This window comes from Callorhinchus milii, unplaced genomic scaffold (assembly GCF_018977255.1).
Source record: "Callorhinchus milii isolate IMCB2004 unplaced genomic scaffold, IMCB_Cmil_1.0 Scaffold85, whole genome shotgun sequence".
NCBI classification, from domain to species: domain Eukaryota; kingdom Metazoa; phylum Chordata; class Chondrichthyes; order Chimaeriformes; family Callorhinchidae; genus Callorhinchus; species Callorhinchus milii.
The window spans coordinates 34864-53521 of NW_024704826.1; the positions used below are offsets into that span (position 1 = coordinate 34864).

At 49.1% G+C, this 18658-nt stretch overlaps 1 protein-coding gene across 1 annotated transcript; it reads left to right on the forward strand.

Annotated features, from left to right (window-relative positions):
* The first annotated feature begins 119 nt into the window (after window positions 1-119).
* LOC121851659 (integrator complex subunit 9) lies at window positions 120-16809 on the forward strand. The gene is made up of 17 exons (XM_042345729.1): window positions 120-177; window positions 1821-1948; window positions 2362-2422; window positions 2904-2966; window positions 3453-3592; window positions 4063-4149; window positions 4824-4944; window positions 6842-6976; window positions 7118-7229; window positions 8819-8999; window positions 9466-9526; window positions 10559-10730; window positions 11535-11659; window positions 12136-12303; window positions 13277-13375; window positions 14024-14161; window positions 16585-16809. The coding sequence occupies exons 1-17, from the start codon at window positions 169-171 to the stop codon at window positions 16759-16761; spliced, it is 1977 nt and encodes a 658-aa protein (XP_042201663.1). The 5' UTR covers window positions 120-168; the 3' UTR covers window positions 16762-16809.
* Window positions 16810-18658: the final 1849 nt, after the last annotated feature.

An 18658-nucleotide genomic window follows, 5' to 3' on the forward strand; every position in this document is an offset into this window, starting at 1 on the left:
CACAAACACCGCGCGCGCGGCCTCAACGGCGGACTGCATCTCCCGCCGTGCACCGCGGCTGGGCCTGCGCGTTGCTCCTCTCTCCTTCCCGGCAGCCTCTGCCCTCTGACCTCTGACCTCGCCCTGCGGTTGGCATAGTAACAGCGGCGGTGCGGCCTGGGGGTCAGGATGAAGCTGGTGAGATGTCTCCTCTCTCTCTCTCTCTTCCTTTCTCTCTCTCTTTCTCTCTCTCTTTCTCTTTCTTCCCCTCTCTCTTTCGCTCTCTCTTTCTTCCCTTCACTCTCTCTCTTTCTCTTTCTTCCTTTCTCTCTCTCTTTCTCCTCTCTCTCTTTCTTCCCTTCTCTCTCTCTCTCTTTCTCTCTCTCTCTCTCTCTCCCTCTCTCTCTCTCTCTCTCTCTCTCTCTCTCTCTCTCTCTCTCTCTCTCTCTCTCTCTCTCTTTCTTCCTTTCTCTCTCTCTCTCTCTCTCCACCATTGGCCTCCTTCCTTTCCTTATCGACACGCGTCCTCTCGGCGATGTGGGGTTCACTTCCACGTGTATGAGGATGACACCCAAATGGACCTTCCCTCCCGCTGCGACGCGCGGTCAGTGCGCTGATGTCCCGTCCTGATTGTCTGACAGAAATCGAGGCCCGGATGAGCGCAAATTTCCTGCAACTTGAACGTCAGCCACGAGAAAGCCACGCGCGTTGGCTCCCGTCCACGTCTTCCCTCCTGCGGGTCTGAACTCCTCAACCTCCCCGGGCTCTCCCGCGCACCCCTCGGGGCATCCGGGTCGATCCCCAGCTTTCCTTCCTGACACACATCCGTTCCCTGACCGGGACCGCTTTTTTTCCCGCCTCGGTTACATTGCCCACCTCGTCCGTCCCTCGTCACCGACACGTCGGGAAACCCCCGGCCACGACTTTTGTCACTTCTCGGCTGGACTGTTCCGACGCCCTCCTCGCGGGTCTCCCCGGCTCCGCCGCACACAACTGTTTGTGGGACATTGCTGTGCGCAATTGGCTGCCGCGTTCGCCCACAAATATACAGTCAATTCACTTTACAGTGTGTTCTGTGAAGCGCTTTGGGACGTCCTCCCGACGTGAAAAGCGCTATATCAAATGCAAGGATTATTATTATTATTATTATTAACAGCCAAGGAATTCAAAACTCCGCCGCCAGATACTCGCCCGCACGGAACTCTGCACCCCCATCGCGCCAGAGTCCGTGCCACTGGATCCCAATCACCGAACGGATCGACTTCAAGATCTTCTCACTCGTTTTCAAGTCACTTCATTCCCGCGCACCTCCCCACCTATCCGACCAGCTTACCCCCCACTCCACCACCTGCTGCCTCCGCTCGGCTGTCACTGACTTCCTATTTGTTCCTCGTGCCCTCTGTTCCACCATCAGCCACTTTGCCCTGAAATTCTAGAACTCTCTTCCTCAATCTCTCCCATCCGCCTTCCTCCCCACCTTCAAATCCCGCTTAAAGACCTTCCTTTCTGATCGTGCTTATGAACACCTCTCCTTCCCTCTCCCGTGGTACCATTGGAATAGGAAGGAAGTTCTCCTCCCGGTGCCCTGGCCAACAATCCTCCAGATAAAATTGGTCAGTTGCTTGGGACATTCTCCCGACGTGAAAGGCACTATACAAATGTAATTTTGTTGTTGTTACTGATTGTGAATCGGCTGCTATGTTTACCTACAAAATCACTACCGTTAACAATAATTACTGTAAAACTTTGAGTTGCTTCAATGCTATTTCAAATGTGAATTATTATTAACAATATTATTGTTAATAATAAGAATAACCACGTTTTACCCTTGTTTTTCTCAGTACTGCCTGTCTGGTCACCCGACACTGCCTTGCAATGTCCTCAAATTCAAGTCAACCACGATCATGTTGGACTGCGGGCTGGACATGACCTCTGCCTTGCACTTCCTTCCTCTCCCACTTGTGCACAGGTAAGTCACAACTTATAATCCTTGCATTTGATGTAGAGGCTTATCATTGAGACGTCTCAAAGCGCTTCACAGAATATATTCTAAAGTGGAATGACTGTATTTTGTGGGTGAAATTTAGGAACAGGAGGAGGGTATTCGGCCTGTCCACTCCACCAACGATGGCCGAACTTTCAGGAACTACACTCCTACCTTCTTGTGCTCCCTCTCCCTATCCCTCCATATCACCCTCCACCTTTATCTATCTTTTAATCCCACCTACAAACCCATCTCTTCGATCGAGTTTACACTCATCCCATAACTCAGCATTCAACACCATCCCTATGAATGTATGATTCCTCAGTAAAGTGTAGTGACTGTGTATTTTGTAGGCGAGTATCTGAACTGGACTAAAACGTGCTTCCTTTTCCCTACAGCCCAAGGCTGTCTAAACTCCCAGGCTGGATATTGAAAGACGGGAACAATGTGCTGGAAAAGGTAAGAGACGGAGAATCGAGTCCGGTCCTGACCGTTTAGTTCTTCACAGCTTCCTGTTGCTATGAATAATATTCTCACTTGTGTTTTACTCTGTTGTATTGCATTTGCTCAGCTGGTTCGGGTCTTCTGCACATCCCTCATCTCCTCTGCTCCACCATTGGGGGTTGTGCTTTCAGCCACTATATCCTGAATCTCCAGCAAATCTGTCTCAATCCCTGTATCTTGATCCCTTTCTGCTCGTCATCAAATCACACCTGATGACTTGCCTTCGCGATCGTAGCTACGGTCACCCCACTGTAAAGCACTCCATTACACCACCCCCCTCCCCCACCCCACTGTGAAGGGCTCTATTGAAATGTGAGATGTTGCTGTTGTTGTTTATTGTGTATGATTCTACCTCATGTGCTGTTAATGCCGACTCTCTTACCGCATGCATTTGTACTTGTACTATAGGAACTAATGATCTGCTTATGTTCTACAGGAGCTGAAGGAATGTGCTGGCCGGGTGTTTGTTGACTCTGTCCCAGAGTTCTGCCTGCCTGAGGTAAGAATAAATCAGACCATCAGTTCGGAGTCTCCGTAGCGTATTGGTTAGAGCTCCTGCCTCGCAATCAAGAGGACCCAGGGTTGATTCCTGGGCAAGTTTCCTTACTCCACACCTCTGTTTACCTAGCAGTAAGGAACCCTACTTACTGGATGGCTTTCTGGGGGAAACCATTTCCCAGGATTTTTACTGTGAAATGTAGGGACTGTGTAGACGAGACCTTAGTTCAACATCACAGCTAAAAGTTGGCACCTGTGACCATGCAGCTCTCTCCTATCCTGCACTGGAGCATCAGCCTAGTCTGTGAGCTCCAGGTTCCAACATGGGGCTTGAACCCACAATCGTCCGACTCTGAGGTGAGAGTCCCTACTTACACAGCCAGTGTGACACCTAACTAAGATAGTGAGAAACGAGGAGACCAGAGTGGGGTGTAGGGAGTTGGTTGATGAGTGCAGCTGGTGATGTTGTTTGTTGCCTTCTCTGCAGACTGAGCTGCTGGATCTGTCCACGGTCGATGTGATCCTCATATCGAACTACCATTGTATGATGGCCTTGCCCTACATCACGGAGCACACGGGCTTCACTGGCACAGTGTACGCCACAGAGCCCACCATGCAGATCGGCAGGTAAGCAGCTCACACGCCTACTTAACTACTCTCACCTTTCACATTGTGTATTTGATTAAAAAGCCTGGTGTGCATTCCTGACGGTCAGTGGTCCCAAGCGATAGGACCCGAGTTTGATTCCCATGTGCGGCGAAACTTCAGGCATGTTTTCTTACTCCACACGCCTCTGTTTGTTCACCTAGCAGTAACTAGGAACCCGCTTGTCAGTCGAATGATGGATCAGTTTTCGTGGGGTAATAATCCCTTCAAAAAAAAATTAATAACCATTTGGCCACTTTTTCTGTTTTTGTTTGTGGGACACTGCTGTGCGCAATTGGCTGCCGCGTTTCGCACACAAAATACCCACAACCTTCTGACTCGGGGGTGAGAGCGCTACCATTGAGCCAATGTACAGTGTGACCTTGTGTAAGGTGTTAGATACTGATATGTGTTATACGCTGTGGCCCTGTGTAAGTGTGTTGTTGTTGCAGGCTGCTGATGGAAGAGCTGGTGAAGTTTATCGAGAGGGTTCCCAAGGCACAGGCAGCCACCAACTGGAAGTCCCGGGAAATGCTCAGGTAATGGCGACAGTGTTAATCCTGGTTGAGACTCTGTGTGAGAACTCAGAATGTTGTCTTTTCGACTCACACGGGTAGGGGGCAAATCAGCTTCATGACGTGGCTCTTGTACCCTGTATGGCGAGGGGTGGGTTAAAAAAGCCACAAACTTCACTGCTTTATTCCGGTGCGGAGTGACGCAGGGATACGTTTTAATCGCTCGGTTTGGTTAAATATGTTTGGTTATTTTGTTCTGCCCAGGAGTCAACATGTCTCACCAGGTTCCACTGGCTCACCATCCCCGAGTATCAACACCAAGATCCTCACCCCCTCACACAAATCCCTTCAGGCCCGAGCACCTCCTTACCTCTCTGACCTGCGTTGGAGTAAGGAAACTTGGCCTGCCTGGGATCAATGCCTCTTAGACCGTGGTCAGCCACTGTGCCCCACCACCTTAACCCCTCCTTCGCCATCTTCAGGTTGCGCCTGAAAACCTTCCTCTTGGACTGTGCCTACGGTCACCTCCCCCTGGCTCAGCGTCAAGCGCTCTGGGATGCTACCCTGCGTGAGGGGCGCTATATAAATGCAAGTTGTTTTTGCTCGGCATCCAACCCCGCTACTGTGCAGCACTCTGAGACCCTACCCGTGTGAAGGGTGCTGTGTAAATGTACACTATTGTTGTTGTGCTATGACAGGCTGCTGCCTGGGGGCCTGAAGGACGCGGTGGAAGTTACCACATGGAAACGCTGTTATTCGCTGCAGGAGGTGAACCTGGCCCTCAGCAAAGTCCAGCTAGTCGGCTACTCCCAGAAAATAGTAAGTCTGACTCCCCTCCTGCTGCTCACCACACTCACTGATCTGCGCTGCTGCTCACACACACTGATCTGTGCTGATGTCAGTATCACACACACTGATCTGTGCTGGTGCTCACACACACTGACATGTCCAGCTCCCAGGCTGTCACTCATGTTGATGTTGTGATGGAAGTCCACATGTTGTACCTGCCTCCCTCTCCTCCACCTCTGGCCTCCTGCTCGTTCCTCACTCCCTCTGTCACACAAGGTTTTGCTCAGCTGTAGATAGTGTAGAGAAACTATTTCCTCTGGCCAGTGATTCAGTAGCCAAGGGAACAGATTTAATTTAATTCGCAAAAGAACCAGGGGGGAGACGAGAGGACTATTTTTTTTTACCCAGAGAATTGTTACGGTCTGGAATGCACTGCCTGAAAGGGTGGTGGAAGCCGATTTGATGGTAGCTTTCAAAAGGGATTTAGATAGGTACTTAAAAAGGAAAACTTTGCAGGGCTGTGGGGTAAAAGCGGGGGAGTGGGACGACTCGGCAGCTCTTTCAAAGAACCAACAAAGGCACGATGGGCCAAATGGCCTCTGTTCTGTAAGGTTCTATAATGTTTGACACACAGAAAAGCTTAAGATTCTCCAAATTAATAGATTCTTTATTGAGATTCTTTACTGAGAGTTCCACATCTGTATGGTTTCGTCTGGAATGGAGCACGCTCTCTCCCCTGAGGGGCAAACCCTGCTTGCCTGATCCCAACTTGCATAGCGCCCTTCATGCAGGGTAGCATCTCGGAGTGCTTAAAAGTGGCGGAGCCTGACCCCGAGCCAGGGAAATGGGGAGGTGACCGTAGGTGTGGTCAAAGAGGAAGATGTTCAGGCGTGATCTAAAAATGGGGAAGGATCGAGCAAGGCGGAGGGATTGAGGGAGAGAATTCCAACGTTTGGGTTCAGGTTGGCAAGAGCCAGGGCTTAGTATCCCAGAGGGTGCATTAGTATACTCTTAGTTTTACAGGCTATAACCATATGGAGTCCTGTGGAGTCCTGTAGCTCAGTGGTTTGAGCACTCGCTTTGCAACCGAGAGATCTGAGTTCATTTCCAGGCAGAGGGCGAAACCTTGGGCAAGTTTCCTTACTCCACACAGAGCCTAATAATAATCCCTCCAAAACCAAAAACAATATTAAATTGGTCATTTTCAATCCACGACTGTTTGTGGGACATTGCTGTGCGCAATTGGCTGCCGCGTTCGCCCACAAATATACAGTCAATTCACTTTACAGTGTGTTCTGTGAAGCGCTTTGGGACGTCCTCCCGACGTGAAAAGCGCTATATCAAATGCAAGGATTATTATTATTATAAGGCTTACCTTTGCAAACACTGGCAACCTTTCCCGATGCTAGTCCACGTTAAGACCAACCTATCTTTAGGGGTTTGGCTTGCAGGGTTAACGGGCTGAGTGGGAGTGACTGGTCTTCCCTTCCAAGGCTATGCTGTCATCAGCAGTGCCCTGGAATACTGTAGACCCCTCTGTCTCAAGAACAACAGTCATATCAGCTGTAAGCTGACCCCACTTACCTCCACCCCCAAAGAGAACAGTCACTAGTTAGTAATTTGACATCCGACAAGTGTGGGTTTGATCCTCACTGGGTGGACGGTAGGTACCAGTTTCCTGGTGGGGAACACATTTCAGCATGAAATGCGTGAGGGCATTGCCACCATCTTCCTGCCCACAGCTCGGACACACGCCCCTTTCCATTGAGCGACGACCACATTAGGGTTGACTGGACTCTGACATTCTGTGGCCAAACCATATCACGTTGGAGTAAGGAGAGCCCGCTGATCTCCCCGGAGGATAGAGAGGATAATAAACCGTGGACCATGTTGAAGTGCTGACTGTGTTCTCTCTCTGGGATGTCAGGAGCTGTTCGGGGCTGTGCAGGTTACTCCACTCAGCTCCGGCTACTGTCTGGGCAGCTCTAATTGGATCATCCAGTCGCACTATGAGAAAGTGGCCTACGTGTCGGGGTCCTCCCTGCTCACCACCCACCCCCAGGTACGTGGCACATGTTATAATGGAGTCCTGTAGCTCAGTGGTTAGAGCACTTGCCTCGCAGTGACAGAACCTGGGTTCGATTCCTGGGCAGGGTGACTATTTAATAAACTGGGAGAAAAATGTCTCTTTTTTTTCTTTCAGCCCATGGAACAGACATCACTGAAGAACAGTGATGTGCTAATCCTGACCGGACTAACACAGATTCCCACCGCCAACCCTGATGGCATGCTGGGGGAGTTCTGCAGTAACTTAGGTGACGGGGATGGGGGAGGGCATTGAGCTTTCTCAAGTTTAATCAGAAGTATAATCAGTCTGGCTCAGTCGGTAACACTGGAGTCCTGTAGAGTAGTGGTTAGTGTGCTCGCCTCGCAAGCAAGAGGACCTGGGTTTGATTCCTGGGCAGGGCGAAACCTGAGGCAATAATATATTGGTCACTCAATCCACTACTGTTTGTGGGATACAGCTGTGTGCAATTGGCTTCCGTGTTTCACCCACAAAATATACAATCAATTCACTTTACAGTATAGTCTGTGAAGCGTTTTGAGGCGTCTCGATGACATGATAAGGCGCTATATCAAATGCAAGGATTATTATTATTAACACTCGCCCCCGAGACTGAAGGTTGTGGGTTCAAGCCCCAAATTGGGGACTATGAGCCCGCAGTCCAGGCTGAGCAATGCAGCACTTTGATGTGGAAGATGCCTTTCGGAACATACGTTAAACTGAGGTCGCGTCTGCCTGTTCAGGTGGATATTAACACTCCTGTGGCTTGAAAAGGGAAGGGAGTTTCTCTCCTGGTTTCCTGGCCAACCATCTTCCCAAGTAAATTAGTCATCACTTCATGGCTGTCTGTGCAGCATTGCTGTGCACAAATTGGGTACAGCGTTTGCCTATAAACTACGGTCATTACGCTTCACAGTAAAATCCTGTCAAGCTTTCAGAGTTGCCTTCCTGACATGAAAGATGCTGTATTAGATACAAGGGTTACTTACTATTTATCTAAAGTGGCAATCAGACTCTGGGGTCTGCGGAGAATTAAGGGAGGGAAGGAGGGAGGGAGAGAGGTTAGAAAGATTTTGCTCACACAGAATATTGTTAGCAGTTCTTCTCACTCTTAGAGTATTTAAGAAGTGGCGTCGGTAGTGATCTGACAATAATAACCTTATAGAACATTTCACATCAGCAGAATGTCTCAAAGCAAGCCTTGACCAGGTCCTTTTCGCACTTTATAAGGCAGTTCTGAGATATTGAACCCAGAAGATGGTGTTTCAATGAGTCAACCCTGGCTTAGGGAGGGGCGAGATGTGAAGGGTCAGGCCGTGGGGTTGTGCTGGGGTCTCTTGAGTTTAGAAGGTTGAGGGGTGATCTGATTGAGGTGTTTAAGATAATAACAGGATAGGGCAGCTACAGAGAACTATTTCCTCTGGTGGGGGAATCCAGAACAAGGGGCATCATCTTAAAATCAAGGCAATTTTAGGAGTGAAATCAGGACGTATTTTTTCATGCAAAGGGTAGAGGAAATCTGGAACTGTCTCCCTCAAAAGGCTGTGGATGTTGGATCCATTCACATCTTCAAGACTGAGCTGGACAGATTTTTGTTAGGTCAGGGTATCAAGGGATATGGGGCAAAGGCGGGTAATTGGAGTTTGAGGTCCAGATCAGCCATGGTCTAATAGATTAGTGGAACAGGCTTGAGGGGCTGCATGACCTCCTCCTGTTTCTATGTCCAGCGCTGTTCAGTGAACTGAGTGTTATATTTGATGTTGTCAGACTAAACAATGTGGGTTCACATTATAATTCACAGCCACACTGATTCAAATCCCTCTTCTGCTCCTCCCTCAGCTGTGACCATCCGGAGTGGTGGGAACGTGCTGGTTCCATGCTACCCCTCAGGGGTAATCTATGACCTGCTGGAGTGTCTGTACCAGTACATCGACTCCGCCGGCCTGTCCAGCGTCCCCTTCTACTTCATCTCACCTGTTGCCAACAGCTCACTCGAATTTTCACAGATCTTTGCAGAATGGTAAATGGGGGTGGTGGGGACGCTCCACGTACTCAGACTGTGCTCAGGGGGTGAGAAGTGGAGAGGTTAGAGTCTTTCTGGAGCCAGCCTGACTCATCAGCAGGACTTAGGGTGGTCCTCGCTGAAGAAGCAGCGGAAAGTTTGGCAGACAGTGCTCTCAATGACAAGCTATGTTTTAGTTTTATCTGTTAGACTCCAACAGTTACCCTGACGCACACTCTGGGGTCCCCAAGCCTTGGTGACCTACTTATGTGCAGCTCTCGGTCTGGTGTGAGTACTTGGTGATGGGTTTGGTCTGTGTCAGACACTTCACTGACCAGAATAAGATCCTATGGTGATGGCTGTTCTGCAAGAGATTAATACCTAACTGCAGGTCTTATTGTCTAACAATAGGGGGCGATAGGCATTAATTTTGTGACCTCTGAGCTAATAGCCCTGTTCTTCTCCTCTTTCCCTCCATCACAAGGCTCTGTCACAATAAGCAATCAAAGGTCTATCTGCCGGAACCCCCATTCCCACACGCGGAGGTAAGACATTGCTTTTTTATAGGCGCCTTCTCCCATTGAAGAGTGTCAGCCTGGCTCAGTCCGTAGCAGTATCTCCTCTGAGTCACAAGGTCGTGGGTTGAAGCCTCACGTTCGGAACTCATATAATCTAAGCCGACACTCCAGTGCAGCACTGGGGGAGCAAAGCATTGTCAGAGGTGCCATCCTTCACATGAGATGTTAAATAGAGGTCCCGTCTACCTGTTCAGGTGGACAGTAAAGCTCCTGTGGTGCAGTCCTGGCCAACAATCCCCCAGATAACACTGCTCATTCACTCCATGGCTATTTGTGTGGGTGTTTGTTTTACGGCTGTTTGTGTGTGTGTTTACTCTATGGCTGGTTGTGTGTCTGTCTGTGTGTGTTTGCTTCATGGCTGTTGGTGGAATGTTGCTGTGTGTAAATTGGCAGCTACGTTTGCCCATAAAATATATGAAGTGAATGGCCAATTGTATCCGAGGCTTTGTTGGCAAAGGAAGAGACTGCCTTCTGTTTTAGAACAGTGGCTTGGGATCTTCACGGTAGGTGGATGTTAAAGATCCCAGGGCACTATTCAAAATGGTACGGTTCCCGCCATCCAAAGGATGGCACCGCCAACAATACAGGGTATGAGATACGCACACAGCGTGAGACACACACACACGCGCACACACAGAGTGACAGAGAGTCACCCGCGCACCCACACAGAGTGAGAGCGCGGCAGAGAGACACACACATACAAAAAGTGAGAGAGAGAGAGACCATACACACAGAGAGAAACGCACTCAGAGATAGTTTCACACATACAGAGTGAGAGAGAAATACACGCAGAGTGACACACACACACACACACAGAGTGAGAGACAGAGTGAGAGAACACACAGTGAGTGTGAGAGTGAGAGAGACAGAGAGAGATGCACACAGAGTGAGAGCGCGAGAAGGGGTAAAATATTCAGTAGCTCAGACTCGCTGTGTCCTGCTGGCTCTATCTCACGCTGCTTGCTCGGCTTCCTTTCAACTCGGCTTCCTTTCCTACAGCTAATCCAGACCAACAAGCTCAAGCACTACCCCAGCATCCATGGGGATTTCAGCAACGACTTCAAGCAGCCGTGTGTGGTGTTCACCGGCCACCCCTCCCTACGCTTCGGAGATGTGGTACACTTCCTGGAGCTCTGGGGCAAGTCCAGCCTCAACACCATCATCTTCACAGGCAAGAGCAAGAGCACAGGGGTCAGATCATACAGGAACCCTTCTCTTTATGGTTTTCAGCACCTTATTACATCACTGAAACATTTCAACACACTTCACAGCCTTTACTATCAAATCTAGTAACTGTATCGTCCCACAGCTGTGTGAGGTAGCTTATCCTCCGGTGGGGGGGTGGGAGATGAACTGGCTCCAAGGTGACATGTTTGGTACTGGAATATCGGAATCACACCAGCCCTCTAACGGTCTCTCATTCGGTTCCTGAGCCTGGAAGATCCACAATACGCCAATACATTGCTCAGCTCCTGTTAACCCTACAAACCAAAGCCCTAATGTAGGGTGCTCCAAACTGGACAAGCAGCGGGAAACCTTGCCAGGCAGTGCTCTCAATAGCAACAGCAATGGGAAGCTATGCAGTTTTAGCTGGGCTAAAACATGGCAGACAGTTGCGCACAGCAGCGTCCCACAAACAGTCATGGATTGAAGTGACCAATTTATTATTGTTTTTTTGAGGGATTATTATCAGGCGTGTGGAGCAAGGAAACTTGGCCAAGGTTTCACACTGCAGGGAATCAAACCCAGGTTTCTCGTTTGCGAGGCAAGTGCCCTAACCACTGAGCTACAGGACTCCACATTCCTGCACATTCACACTCCACAGGTTTCCTCGTGTGTCAGACACCCGGCTGCTCCCCAAAAATGAAGCACTTTAAGATGTCCTCCGCACATGACAGCGCTACGTAAAGTGTATTGCTTTGCTCCATGCTGGGCATCTTAAATTGATCTTGTTCTCTCTTCCACCCCTTTCCAGAGCCAGATTTCTCCTACCTTGATGCATTGGCACCTTACCAGCCACTGGCTATGAAGTGTGTTTACTGTCCCATTGACACTCGACTAAACTTTATACAAGTTTCTAAGTTACTGAAGGAGGTGCAGGTAAGTAGGGAGAGTGAATGAGGCTCTTTGCTGAGTGTGTATCGTTATCAGCCTGGCTCAGTTAGTAGTACTCTCGCCTTTGAGTCAGAAGATTATGGAACTTAAATAGTCTAAGCTGACAGTCCAATGCAGTGCTGAATTGTCAGAGGTGCTGTCCTCTGGATGAGATGTTAAACTGAGGGCCCATCTGCTTGTTTAGATGGACACTAAAGATTTTTGGTGTAATTTGTAAAGAGAAGGTAGTTTCTCTCTCCTGGTGTCCTGGCCAACAATTGCCCAGGTAAAACTGGTTACTCACTCCATGGCTGTTTGTGGGCACTGCTGAGCACAGATTGGCTTCTGCTTTTGCCCACAAAGTACATAGCCACTAACTTTAGAGTAAAGCGCTCGAAGACGCCCTCCTTACGTGAGGTTTACTGTATGAATATTTTGAGTGTTTGGCACAGTTTAGTGACTTGTGTTTGTTTCCCCTCCAGCCCTTACACGTTGTGTGCCCGGAGCAGTACACACAGCCCCCCCCAGCACAGTCCCACCGCACAGACCTGATGATTGACTGTCAGCCGGCAGCCATGGCCTATCGCAGGGCAGAGGTCCTCACCCTCCCCTTCAAACGTCGTTTCGAGAGGATCGAGCTCATGCGTGACGTAAGTGACCGCGTCTTGTCACCTGGGATGAGAGGAGAGACTGGCCAGTGCTTCATGGTCTATACTGACGCTACAGTGTAGTGCTGGAGGAGCGGTGCATTGTCAGAGGTGCCGTCCTTCGAGTGAGACGTTAAACCGAGGTCCTGACTGTGGCTGTTCAGCGCCTTGGGACGTCCTCCTGATGTGAAAGGCGCTTTATAAATGGAATCTTGTTGTTGTTGTTGTTGTTGTTCAGATGGATGTTAAAGATTCCATGACATAATTTGAAAAGTGAAGGGAGTTTCTGTCTCCGTGTCCTGGCCAACAATACTCCAGATAAAATTAGTCGCTCACTTCATGGGTGTTTCTGCGTCTCTAACCTCTGCAACTCCCGCACCACTCTGTCTCGCTCCCTCTTTCTGTCTTAAAGGTCTGCCTCAAATCCTGCCGCGTTAAATGGGTTTAATGCCAAACCCCCCCATCCCACTTGACATTGAACCCTATCCCTGTAAAGAGCCCAGAGACATTACCCTGCATGGAGGACACTATATAAAAACAAGCTATTGTTACTGATGCCACACAGATTGGATGGAATGCAATACAGTACATTAATGAGATGAGTGGGTAGGTTACTTGGATGGGTAGGAATATAGGAACAGGAGGAGGCCATTCAGCCCCTCGAGCCTGTCCCATCATTCTATGAGATCATGGCTGATCTGCACCTCAACTTCAATTACGTGCCTTTGTCCCATATCCCTTGATACCCTGACTAACAAATATCTACCCACCTCAGGCTTGAAAATGTGAATAGATCCACCATCCGCAGCCTTTTGGGGGAGAGAGTTCCAGATTAAGTGGGTGGGTTGGTAGGATGGGATGTTGGTTGGGTCGGGTGAGGGTCGGGGTGGGGGTAAAGGTTGGATGGGTGGGGACGGGGAAGGGTAAAATGGCTCTTAATCCAGGTAATGACTTGCACAATGTGCTTCCCTGACAGTTGGCTGAATCACTGGTGCCCTCTGAGATCAAGCCCGGTGTTTGCATGGCCACAGTCTCAGCCGTGCTACAGACCAAGGACAACAAACATGTTCTACAGGTGAGAGCAGGCGGAAGGCCCTGGTCACACCAGGACAGAAACAGCAAAAACTGGCTTCTCATCACATTGTGATGCCTCAATCAGCTTCCCAAGGAATTACTGTCAAGTGTAGTGACTGTTTTCTATGTAGGTTCCATAATAATAATTCTCGCATTTGATATAATGTCTCATCGCTTCATCAAGACATCTCAAAGCGCTTCGCAGAATATATTGGAAAGTGAATTGACTATCTATTTTGTGGGAGAAACACGGCAACCAATTGTGGACAGTAGTGTCCCACAGACAGTCGCGCTTTGAGACTTCCCAACAGCGTGATAAGATGCTTTATCGAATGCAAGGATTCTTCTTATTATTAATATTATTATTATTATTATCACGTGGGTATAAAACGCCCTCCAAATCTGTCTTTAGTTACTGACAGGGTTGGGAATGATCTCTGCCCTGACACTGAGTGGCATAAACAAAGACGGTGGTACGTGGAAGGGAAATGGTAGTCATAGCTTCAAACTAAATACACCCACAGTAAATCCTGTGAAGGGCTTTGAGACGTCTCGACGACATGCAATAATGTGCGATATCAAATAAAAGGATGATTATTGTTGATGTGTTACTGTTGGTGACTGACGCGCGTGCTGATCTTCTCCTCAGTCACTGCCGAAGCCAGCGCCCCCTGTAACGGGGAAGAAGAGGAAACGGGTGATGGAGTGCACCCCGGAATTCAAACCTCCCAAACCACTGCTCTGCGGCTCCATCAGCATCGAGCAGTTTGTGCAGAGTCTGGAGAAGGTGAGCAGCCCTGTGGCCTGTACCTGTGGGATCCTCAATACCTCCTGCCCCTCACACCAACATCACAGGCTATCACATCCCTCACCACGGCGCTCTGCGTGTGTGTCCTCCTGATATGAGAGGTGCTATACAAATGAAATTTGTTGTTGTTGTGTGTGGGGCACCGTGTGTGTGTCTGTGGCTTACTGTGTGTGTTTCCCTGTGGCTCTATGGTTGTGTGTGTCCCTGTGGCTCTGTATGTGTGTGTATCTGTGGTTGTGTGTGTGTATGTCCCTGTGGCTCTATCGGTGTTCGCGTGTGGTTGTGCACTCTGTGTGTGACTGACTCTGTAATCCCTACAGCTCTCTGATGCCGTCTAAAATCTTTGCCTTCTGGTTACGGCTGGCGCAGTGGTAGCACTCTCACTTCTGAGTCAGAAGTTTGTGGGTTCACGTCATACATTGGGATTTATCATCACACATTAGTGTCTAAGCTGACACTCCAGGGCAGTGCTGGGGGGAGGTGTTGCCGTTCTGCAAATGAGATGTTAAGCACAGACCCCGTCTGCCTGTTCAGGTGGATGTTTAAGGATCTCATGGCATTGTTTGAAAAGAGAAGGGATTTTCACTCTCCTGGCCAACAGTCCCCCAAATAAAATTGGCCATTCACTTAGTGGCTGTTGTGGGACCTTACAAAGCGCCCACAAAATACACAGTCACTCCATTTCACAGTAAATCCTGTGAGCGCTTTGAGATGTGCTTCCGACGTGATAGGACACTGTATCAAATGCAAGAATTATTATTAAAACAGCCCAAGTCTCTCAGCCCGGGGTATGTTCCTACCTCCTCTCACAGTCGTTCCCACAGGACATTGAAAGATGATTAGCAGATCCTCTTACGAATAGTACTACTTGCAACTGATTCACATCTCTAACAGGGAATTACTGTGAAGTGTAGTGACTGTGAGTTTGCAGGCTGGTGCTTTAGTGAAGTGTGTGGAAGCAAAACCAGCGAAGTATTGGATCTAACCAACAGAGACAGAGTTAGTCGAGTCCTGTAGCTCAGTGGTTAGAATATTTGCCTCGCAAGCGAGAGGACCCCGGTTCGATTCCCAGGCGGGTGAAAACCTTAGGCAAGTTTCCTTACTCCACACGCCTCTGTGTTACCCAGCAATAAATAGGAACCCGGTTATTAGTTGTTTGGCGGATCACTTTCTGGGAGAAATAATCCCTTCATAATAAATAAAATAACAATAATATGGTCACTCAATCCGTAACTGTTTGTGGAAAGCTACTGTGTGCAATTGGCTGCTGCGTTTTGCCGACAAAATACATACTCGACTCATTTTACGGTTTATTCTGTGAGGCATTTCAGACATCTCAATGATGTGATAAGTCACTATATCAAATGCAATTACAGTATCTCTTTGTTACTGGTTGCAGATGCCTCCTGTTGGGACCAGATTAAGCCGAGGACATCTTGTTAATATATATAGCTGATAGTTTCCTGTGTACTACATAGTAATGCTGTTAATCAACAAATTGTTACTTAGTCGCTAGCAGGTTGTAGTTTATATTAGAATAATAAATCCTGCATTTGATACAGCGCCTTGTCATGTTGTTGGGACATCTGATGGCTCTTCACAGAATTTCTACTGTGATGTTTAGTGACTGTATATTTTTAGGCGGACGTGACAACCGGATTGTGCGCAGCAAACAGCCATGAAATGAATGATCAATTTTATTTGGGGGATTGTTGGCCAGGCCACAGGGAGAGAGAACCTCCCTTCTCTTTTCAAATAGAGCCGCGGGATCTTTAACGTCTTTAACAAGACGAGAGCTCAATTCGGCTTCTCATCCGAAGGACGGCATCTCCGACAATGCAACATCCCCCAACCCTGCACTGGAGCGTCAGCGTTACCAAGTCCTGATGTGGGGGTTGAACCCACAACCTTCTGACTCGCTGACGAGAGCTGCCACTGAGCCAGGCTGCAATTTGCTTTAAATTGTTCCATTGATTTTCCATTCTCCTACCGCAGGACTGGATATTATATTACATCACATCACCTTCCTGCCGAGGTTTATTGTGGCCCATTAGTAACCCTACCCTCGTGTACACGCTCCTTGCCCCGTCTTCTCTGTGTGAGCGACAGGTGTGAGGGACAGACAGACAGACAGACGGGCAGAAAGGCAGGCAGAGGGTGCAAGGCACGTCTCAAGACCCTCCTCTTCGAAAGCGTCTTCACCCATCCTATTACCCCCCCCACCCTCCCTGGCCTCCCCCCTGCTGATCCCAAACCCCAGCTCGGGTCCAAATCACTGCCTGTCCTGTGCCTTGGGACGTCCTCCCGATGTGAAAGGCCCTGTGTAAATGTAAATGTAATTGCTGTTGGTTGTGTTATTGCTGCTGCTGAGCTGTGCCCTCTCTCCGCTCCCTGTCACACAGCATGGCATCGCAGACATTAAGGTTGAGGACACCCCTGAGGGCCACATCATCCACCTGCAGGCAGAGGACACCCTGATCCAGATCGACGAGGATTCCACGCACATCATCTGTGACAACAACGAACCTCTCCGCACCAAGCTGCGAGATGTGGTGCTCAAATTCCTACAGAAACTGTAACCTGCCAGGAACTCAGCCACCAGACACCACAGCCACCAGACACCACAGCCTCCAGACACCACAGCCTCCAGACACCACAGCCTCCAGACACCACAGCCACCAGACACCACAGCCACCAGACACCACAGCCTCCAGACACCACAGCCACCAGACACCACAGCCACCAGACACCACAGCCACCAGACCCACAGCCTCCAGACACCACAGCCACCAGACACCACAGCCACCAGACACCACAGCCACCAGACACCACAGCCTCCAGACACCACAGCCACCAGACACCACAGCCACCAGACACCACAGCCTCCAGACACCACAGCCACCAGACACCACAGCCACCAGACACCACAGCCACCAGACACCACAGCCTCCAGACACCACAGCCACCAGACACCACAGCCTCCAGACACCACAGCCACCAGACACCACAGCCACCAGACACCACAGCCCAGACACCACAGCCACCAGACACCACAGCCACCAGACCCACCCCAGACACCACAGCCACCAGACACCACAGCCCCAGACACCACAGCCACCAGACACCACAGCCTCCAGACACCACAGCCCCCAGACACCACAGCCTCCAGACACCCAGCCCCCCAGCCACCACAGCCACCAGACGCCACAGCCACCAGACACCACAGCCACCAAATAACATGGCGAGAGGAAGCTGGGGCACTGGTTATACAGACAATAAGGCAGATTATTGTTAATTCTCACTGTGTTCTTATCCACGTGCCGCTTTACCCGTATCAGGTTCAGATGCGAAAGTCAAATCCAGCAGCGATTTCAGTGAAAATCTTCAGTTTTATAATACTTAAATTTTTTGATAATCCTCGCATTTGATAAAGTGTCTCAAAGAGCTTCACACGATATACTGTAAAGTGAAACAAAAAAACAGAAGTCGCTGGGAGCACTCAGCAGGTCAGGCAGCAGCTATGGAGAAAGGAATGTGAGTCAACGTTTTGGGTCCATGATCTCTCCGTCTCTCGCTCACCTTACCCTGTGCCTCTCTCTCTCTCTCTCTCTCTCTCACACACCGTGTGCTGTACCTCTATTACACTCTCCCAGCCTCTGATGCAGGTCCAGACACACAGTGCAATCACTCTGTCAATGAGCACAATTAAAGGCACTTGAGAAAGCACAGTCTCCCGCAGCAGATATGTAGGTACAGTAGAGAGTGTGGAGTGTAGATATGGACCTGTGGATATGTGGCGTGTATCTATCTGGGTTGCAGATATGCGGTACTTGTACAAGGATATGGGATGTATCTTTGCAGTGTTCAGATATGCAGTTGGCAGACATAATAATTATCTTTGCATTTGATATAGCGCTTTATCATGTCGTCGAGACATCTCAAAGTGCTTCACAGGATATATTGCAAAGTGAATTGACTGCATTTTGTGGATGAAGAGCGCAGATGTATGGAGTGCACATAAACTGCTTTGAACTACGGTTCAGATTTGACAATGTCACTTTAGCACCACAATAGGGAAGGTTCGGGATATTTAGTGAACTGGAATCAGGAAATTAGCTCAGATATTCAACACCATTTCCTTTCCCACCGCCCGAGTGCCCTCTCCTCACACAGTTTCTCTTGTCCCATTACTATTGTTGGGTCTGGTTTAACCCCTCGAGTGCCATTCGGTATTTTTAAAAACTTGTAATAAAATAGCACACATGTAAATACAGTAACTGAGTCCCTGGGTTTTTATCTCCATTAAAAGCAGCTTCAGATGTGACAGTGCAACGTCTTTCTTCGCTCTGGATTTTATTGAAGAAATGTAATTACTTAAATAATAACTGCAACAACAACTTGCGTTTATATCGCCCCCTTCACAAGGTGGAGCATCTCAGAGAACTTAACATTGGCGGAGCCTGATGCCGAGCCAGG